At 53.3% G+C, this 7,780-nt stretch overlaps 1 protein-coding gene across 1 annotated transcript in view; it reads left to right on the top strand.

The window, feature by feature from the left end:
* The window catches only part of LOC104466157 (nuclear receptor corepressor 2-like), a gene marked incomplete at its 3' end in the record, with an annotated part of 47,529 nt that overhangs the window by 34,153 nt on the left and 5,596 nt on the right, over positions 1-7,780 (top strand). The window contains exon 4 of the mRNA XM_010079493.1: positions 7,244-7,423. Coding sequence (XP_010077795.1) covers positions 7,244-7,423 — 180 coding nt within the window. The remainder of the gene's footprint in view (positions 1-7,243; positions 7,424-7,780) is intronic.

Here is a 7,780-nt window from a genome sequence, read left to right on the forward strand (position 1 = left end):
CTTTCAAAGGCACAGAGTAGGTGTTATGTACCCCTGAGGTTTGTTGGGTTTGGTGACAGGGTGCTTCCTGGGCTGCTGGAGGAAGTTTGGGGGTTCCTGCACCCCCAGGCAGTGACCCTCCTGCGATCCCTGAGCAGCAGGCACGGGGAGAGACGCCAAAGGGGAGGGTGACAGTCACCTGAGGAAATGTCACCGTGTCCCATGTTTCTGTGGAAGTCCGTAGCAATTATCCCGAGGTTCCTATGAAAGCTGCTGGTTCCGAGGAAGATGAGGGTGGTTTGAGAGCAGCTGCTTTGCTGGAGGAGCGCCGGCCGGCTCTGCCATGAGCTCCCCCGTTACCTCTCACATCTGGTGCTGACCCCCCCCCGCCCTGTCCCAGTGCCCATTTGGCAATTCAGAATTTGCCTCCCTGCCTTGGCACTTAGTGTAATTGGAGGTGTTTTTCACAGTTCGCTCCTTTTTAAGAGACATCAAACAAGCGCTCCCCTCCCTGGTGCTTCGTTTGTGCACCTCCTGAGCATTTTGTGAGCTCCGGGTGACCCCCTCCTTTTGGCTGCTATAAACCCAAGGGATGTCTTAGTCACTTGGGTTGTGGTTTTGAGTATCCTGGTGCAGGATGTTGACATGCTCTTAAGCCGATGGGTTGCATGCCCGGTGCCTTTTCCATGCAAACCTTTGCCTCCCCAGTGCCATAATTCCGTGGTTGTTTTCCATCGCCGTAAGCCAGTGCCGTTGCCCAAAGAAGCGGTTTTGCTCCTCGGTGCAAATGATGATGATCTCGGCAGTGCATCCTTGGGTGCCGCGTCAGCACAGGGGAAATGATGCTCTGAGTGGCTGCTGGGTGGACAAATTATTAAAAGAACATTAAAGTTGCAAATGGAGCAGTGGAAGAGCTTGCTGCCCTATGAGCTACCCTGACAGCCTGAATTTGTCCCCCGCCGGATTTGCTGGAAGCATCAGGACACCACCGTGGCTGTGCGTAACCCTCCCTTCAGTGCCCAGGACAGACTCCGTCTCCTGCCGAGTGGCTCACTGGCTGCTTTACTTCATCCTCATCGTTTGGTGAGTGGTTTCAGGCTTTACCTGCTGTCCAAACCGCGGATCCTGCATTTATTCACGGCTCTTTCAGGGCACTTGTTGCTGTTGGCCCGGAGCACTCCACATGTGCCAGTAAGGTCCATCCAGCTCAGCCCTTTCCTTTCCTTTGCAGGAGTAAGGGCAGAGTGCAGTGACCTGGAGCCCCCCAGGACCCTGCTCCACTCTCTTGGTTCAAAGTCATTCCCCTAGGCAAGCACCAAAATGAGATTTTTTTTTTTTTGACTTGGACACTTTTTCAGAGTTGACAAAAGGCGAATCGCAGGCACAGAGCAGTCTTGCCAGATGTATCAACTGTGCCAAAGATGCTCAAAGAAAAGCTTCCCAGAATCTTTCTGCATGTTGCAGAAAGGCACATTTTCCTCTAAACTTGTTCTTGGAAGCAGCAGAGTTGTTTTGGCTGAAATTTACTATTTAGAAGGAAAAAAAAAAAAGCCTAAAAATGCCTGAAGCAAATATTCAGCATGGAAAATTTCAGTCCTGACAGTTAATGTTTTAACAAACTTAGGGTCAACTGAAATCCAGCAATGCAGAATAGGCGACGTTGGGCTGCTCTTAATGAGAGGGAGAGCAATTAGCTCCTCTTTGTAAGGAGTAGATGGGTAGGTGCGAATTCATCACTCCAGCGAGGTCAGTAGGGACCATACACGTTCGATGCAATTATTATCCACTAATGGGGAAACGTGAGAAGGTAATGGGAGGCACAGCATCCATTTGTCAGTATAATGCCGTAGGCTTCGGGGGGAGTTTGCCTGAGCAGGTTTTCTGGATTCGACCCGTTATTCTGAGCTGCCTCTGAGTCCGTAAGCCGCATCTGCCGCTGCTTCTGTCGTATCCCGCGATCCAGAGACAGCGTCTGTTCAGTGTAACACTGGGGAACGGTTTTTTTTGAGCACCAGCAAGTTTTGCAAGACCAGATAACTCGTCTTTGGTTAGTGCATTTAGCTGTAACGGTCGCTGGTGAGGTTTTACCACCCTCGTAAATCTGCTGGTGGGGGTGGGGAGGGAGGGTCAGCATTTGGGACTGGTTTTGCAATTAAATTGCTTCAAGCTGTTGAAACATTGGGAAGTTTTTTGACCTACTTTCGTGCAAGCTTCAAAATTGTTGGGATGTTTTCTGCCCTGGCTGCGTGGAATTCAGCTGGATTACAGGGGAAGGGAATTTTGTAGGACTTCTCATAAAGTCTCCCAGTTTTATTTTAAAAAAAATAAATTAAAAAAAAAATCAGCTTTGTCTTCAGGCAGCTCCTTGGTCTCCAGCTTCATGAATTTCCATGAGAGCATGTACTGGGCTGCACCCAGTGAAAGCAATCCTGATATTGCTCGTCCCCGGCTGCCTGCGTGTGCCATGGAGCGTGGGGACAGAGAGGGAGGCAGTGGGTGATGCCTTGGTCCCGCTCATGGCATCCCTTGGGCGCACCGACTGGCCTTCCATGGGGTCACCCGTGTGCTCGTGGCTGGTGAACAGCCCCATGGATGCTCCCCGCAGTCACGCTGCATCCTCCAACGTGTACGTCTGCATCCCGAAAAAGCTGCGGGGCCACAGCCCAGCTGAGGGCCAGCAGGATTTATGAATTAAAACCCCATTTGAAGGGTCGGGCTGCTGAAAGAGCCATTAGCGCAGCAGATGGTCACAAACAAAAGAATCGTCGTAACTCAATGTACTTGTCACTGTTCGGGCTCCCCGACTTCGTACTTGCACATCTCCCTGGGGAAACAAGACGTTATTTTTCAGCCCCTTTGATTTTTTTTTTCCCCCCTGTCAGTGCTGTCATCTTGGGGCTGCTGATACGCCAGAAAGTGTTTGGCATTTTTCTAATTAAAAAATAAATTCCTTTGGTCTGCATTTGGCCCATTTAAGAGGTTCATACGTGTGGTTTTGCCTTAAAACCGGATGGATGGAGGTGTGGGTGCTGGCTCTCCTGCTCGGTTTTCATCCCAGGGAGCGTGGGAAAGCCCCGGTGCTCGGTGTCTGCCGGGGTGTGAGATGCTTGGCCGTGGGTTCCTGGACGGGATGGACAAACTGCTGTCTGCCACGTGGACGGGGTTTTGGGAGTGGTGGAGCTCAGTGATGCTCTCTGGTCTGTGCTGCTGGGAGAGGCTGGGGTGACAGAGGCACACTGGCCACCCTGGTCACAAGCCCACCCTTTGTTCATGGTTTCTTGGGGGGTTGGGGATGAATTTGAGCACAATTCGAGCAGCCACAGCCCATCCTGCCCGCTCTGGCAATTTTCTCCAGCCCACGAGGATGCGAGATGTGCGAGTGGGCAGGAACGGGAGATAACACCTCGTAATCCCTCCCGGCGCCCCAGCAGCAAATGCTGCTGCTGGCTGATAATGAGAAAGTGAACAGATTGTGGGAGAGGTGATGTCGGCATCCCCAAATCTGTGCCCTGGGCATGGGGGAACGTCGCTAATGATCTGGTTTGGGAAGGCAGGGAGAGCAGGACTTGCTGAAGGTGATGCAGAATAGGGCAGCACTGCGGTGCTGAGCTCCAGGTCCTGATGGTCGTCCCAGGCGAGCGGCTCGGTTCGCTTGGTGCGTGCTTGTGCCGTGCCAGCTCTGACGGGGGATGCGGGGGCTCGGGGCTCCACCAGGGCAGCCCTGAAGAGGTGGCCAGTGCGGTCAGAGGATCAGAAGGGTCAAAATGCATTTTGCAGTGAGAGTTAGGAGCAGGTGGAGCGGAGCTACTGCTCTGCTGTCACCTGAAGGTGGGAAGCAACCGAGAAGAATGACCCTTGGTGGCGGCTGGGCTGCATCCAGCCATAGGGTGACTCATGGCACAGGTGCTGATCTCCATCCCACCAGCTCCTGTGAGCTCCTGGGGAGTATTATGGGGTGGGCTGGTAATGCAAAATAAGGAGGAGCAGATGCTCAAGTGCAGGTTCCAGCATGTCCTGGGACAGGGGTTGGGGTTCCCACCGTCTTTTCTCCTGTGGACCTGGTTGCTGGTGTGTTTGAAGGCAGGGATGCTGAATTTACCCGGAGGCTTATTCGCTCCTCAGGGCACTGCTGGCTCATCTTTTTCCTTCCCCCTCTTTCTCCCATGTTCTTTCCATGTTTTCTCTCCACCGCCTAACAGCATATAGCGGGCTTGCTCCGTTATTTATGTTAGGAATAAAAGCGTGTAGAAGAAGCCCACCCCCAAAGCCTGGCCTTGCTCTTCGCTAGACTCCGGGGTGATAATTGTTTTCTTCAGTGGCAGCATCTCCTCTTGCTGTGGGAAGGTTTGTGCGGCCTCTGCCCCCCGCTCGCCCACCCTTGTTATCATACAAATCACATAATAATAAGGCCGGGAATAAACAGGAGCTCCGGTAGCTGTTAGCCGGGTATAAAAACAAATCACATGGAAACAGTATAATTACTGAGAAAATATCAACTTGAGTAATACAGTAATTGTTTTCTTCCCTCCAGCAGATTTATTCCAGCTCTCCCGGCTCATGCTGGTTTCGAAGTCTGTGACTTCACGTTAATAAGAGGAATTTTACGTTTCACACTGCACTTGTTCAGAGCCTGAGTATGATGCTATCGGAACCAATGGAATATATTTTGGGTGGCTTCTTGAGAGTGTGAGGAGACAGAGCACCAGTTAACATATGTCTGCTCTTTGCAAACCTCTTTTCAATGCATTTTTCTGATTTAGAAGAACGGGCTTTTCATGTCTTGCATAAATCTGGGAGCTCTGCTTCTTGGACTTCACTGTTGCAGGAGCAAGATTTTTTTTTTTTGCCTTCAGTTTTGGTTTTTTCCTCCCTCTTGCTGCTTGTTACTTCCTTTATTTAGAGAGGTGCTTGTGAAATGACGGTGCCCAGCTATCTGAGGTCCAGGGACATTGCCTCTCTCTATTGCTATAATCATCTCTAACACCAGATGATGATGGGTTTTGTGCGGTGACGTGCAGCTGTTCCGCTTACTCAGCTCTGCTGCTGTTGTTCTGCAGATTCTGCAAGGTAGAAATATAAACATGCAGCAGAAACCAGGTTTCCAAAGGGGTTTGTGCCAAGTAGGAGTTTAAAGATGCCCTGTCTTGCATATTGGCAGACGTGAGATAGTATCTTTTGTTTCACGTGCACAGAGCGAAGGCTCTCTCCTGCCTTTTTGGCAGGTAACTCACTTTCCTTTAGAAAAATCTACCCACCTACGAGCCACTGCCACATCCTCTTCCTATGCCTTAATCTGAACGAGATTTTATGAACACCTAGTTTATCTCTTGCTTCTTGTGGTTGTCCTGCTCCTCTTAGCTTGGAAAAAAAAAATAAACCAAAACCACCAAAAACCCCCCACCCCAGCGCGGAGAACACAAAGCCTTGCAGTGCAGTAGACTGGCCGAGTTTGGTTTCTGACGCTGGGGAAGTAAAACAAGACAGGATCTGCTCTTCAGGGTTCTCCAGGATCCTTTGGTGTTCTTCTAGTTTCTCTTCTGAATGGATGCTGGAAGCAACCAGCTTAGCTTTGCGGTGCCTCTGGGGCAGCAAGGAAGGGCTTCAGGCTGCTCCTTGGCTCTCTGTCCCTTGATGGCAGCACTGGGAAGGGCGTTGATGCCTCCAGGCTGCACCCAGTGGTTCCTCCCTGGCTGGTTTGATGTCTCCTTGAGCTAGAACAGGGTTTAGCGGGGACGACGAGGAGGAGGAGGAAGAGGAAGGTGTTGGTGAAGCTGCAGCGTGGCCGGTGAGCATCATCTACGTGCCTTGCTAGTTGCCGCTAGTGGCATCTCCGTGCCCCTGAGCCCCATCGTGTCACCCTCGCCCCGCAGCAGGACCGGCCGGGAGGAGGGTCGGTGATCAGCGCTGGCTGCTCGCCGGTGGCCGTGAGTCAGCGCGGAGGGGGAGGATGCCCAGTGCCAGCTGGTGCAGAACAATGTCGGCTTTGTCTGCAGGCGCAGGGCTGCTGTACTGAAGGTGCAGAACTGCGTGAGCTTCTTCACTGGTTCGCCTCCCCCCGTCCCTGCCCTCCCCAGTAGCTGCAGCGTGCTGGCTGCCCAGCCGGGCGGTGGTTTACGGTTACAAACCAAGCCCCAGCTCCTCTTCCTGCCCCCTCCAGGACAAGAAATCCATCCCCTCACTAAGCAAGTGAGTAGATGAACTTTTAATTAAGCTGTTGGGTAGCTGCCAGACAGGAGTGTCCCAGGTCAGGGTAGGCTGTTGGTGTGCCTGATCCCCATCTGCGTGGCCGATGGCTATTGAACAGCTCCCTCATCCCAGGTATGTTTGTTGGTGAGGGTTGACCTCAGCCAGGCATGTAACTTGTGTTTGCAGGAGATGGGCTCCTTCCTTTGGAGCAGGAGAGGTGAGGGCTGGTGTGCAGGTGAGGCGTTGTGGCTCTGGGATGCTCCTGGGATCCCAGCTCGTTGGGCTCAGGGAAGTCGTTGTGTTGCTGGAGGAGGAGCTGAGTGCTTTGACGGGTTTTCCCTCTGCCCTCATCTCATGGCCATTAGAGCTGCTCCTTGCGACACCCGCGTAGGTTATGCTGATCCGTGCGGTCTCTGATCTGAAGGGTCTTGTTAAGCCAAGAGCTTCTTTGCCTGGGATTTAAAAAGCTGGTTTTCATCAGTTTGGTCTATTTTTATCTCAGCTGACCTTGCCTGTCCCCATCGTTTCTGGATGGATGCATCTGACATCCTGCCCTCAGAGCTTCTCCCAGAATTTAGCAGGAGATGGAGGAGGACCTCCAGGAAGGAGGTGGGGGGCCTCTCTCCTCCCAGGGGCTGTCCTTCTTGTTTGGCATGGCTAATGCCGCTCTTCTCTCCATCACGGCCATGGCTGTGTCAGAGGAGGACACGTCTGTGGTGCCTCGTTGTTATGGAGAAGACGTAGCCTGGAGCTGGGTGCAGTGACAGTGCTGCCGGGAGCTCCGGCGTACGGATGGGTTTGTGGATTCTGTAGAAACGGGGGTGGCACCGGAGGTGGTGGTGGGAGCCTCCGAGGCTGTGGCAGGAGGAAGAGCTGCTGTCCCATCCTCAGGAGCCTGGCTGGGTGCTCTCTGGAGGTCGCAGAGCCCTGTGGTGATGGGATCTGGCGGCTGGCACTGCTCCGTCGAGCAGGTTTTGGGAGGGCTGTGTGTGTCTCGGAGGGCTGTGGCGTGGGAGGATGAGAGGAGGATCCGGAATCTCCTGGGAAAGATCTGACCTGCTTGTTTTGTGCTCCTCAGGATCGTGGCCTGCCTGGCAAATTGGAGCCCGTCTCCCCCGTGAGCCCTGCGCACCCCGACACCGAGCTGGACCTGCTGCCCGCCCGGCTGTCCAAGGAGGAGCTCATTCAGAACATGGACCGCGTGGACCGCGAGATCACCATGGTGGAGCAGCAGATCTCCAAGCTGAAGAAGAAGCAGGTAAGAGGCTGTGGTCCAGAGAGGAGCACATGTCCTCGCTCCTGTGTGCTGCCTTGTGCCCCATCCTTGCCCATGTGCATCCGCAGAGGGGAAGCGACAGTGCCAGTGCCACCAGGATGGTCTGTGTCCCTGCTCCCTGTCGTGACATAGGGCAGCTGCTGCTGTGCCAGCAGTCTGGAGCCGGTAGTTGCAAGGTGAGGTAGCTTTGGAAACCCAGCTTGTTGGTTCTTTTGCATGTCAGAGTATCTTAAAGGGAGGGAAAATCTGTCCTCGGTGACTTGCCCATGGTCGTGCAAGCAGGCAGTGGCAGAGCTGGAAACACAGCCTGGGTTGCCCAAGTCCCCTGCACAAGGGCTT

Source organism: Pterocles gutturalis, unplaced genomic scaffold, assembly GCF_000699245.1.
Source record: "Pterocles gutturalis isolate BGI_N339 unplaced genomic scaffold, ASM69924v1 scaffold7699, whole genome shotgun sequence".
Lineage (NCBI taxonomy): Eukaryota > Metazoa > Chordata > Aves > Pterocliformes > Pteroclidae > Pterocles > Pterocles gutturalis.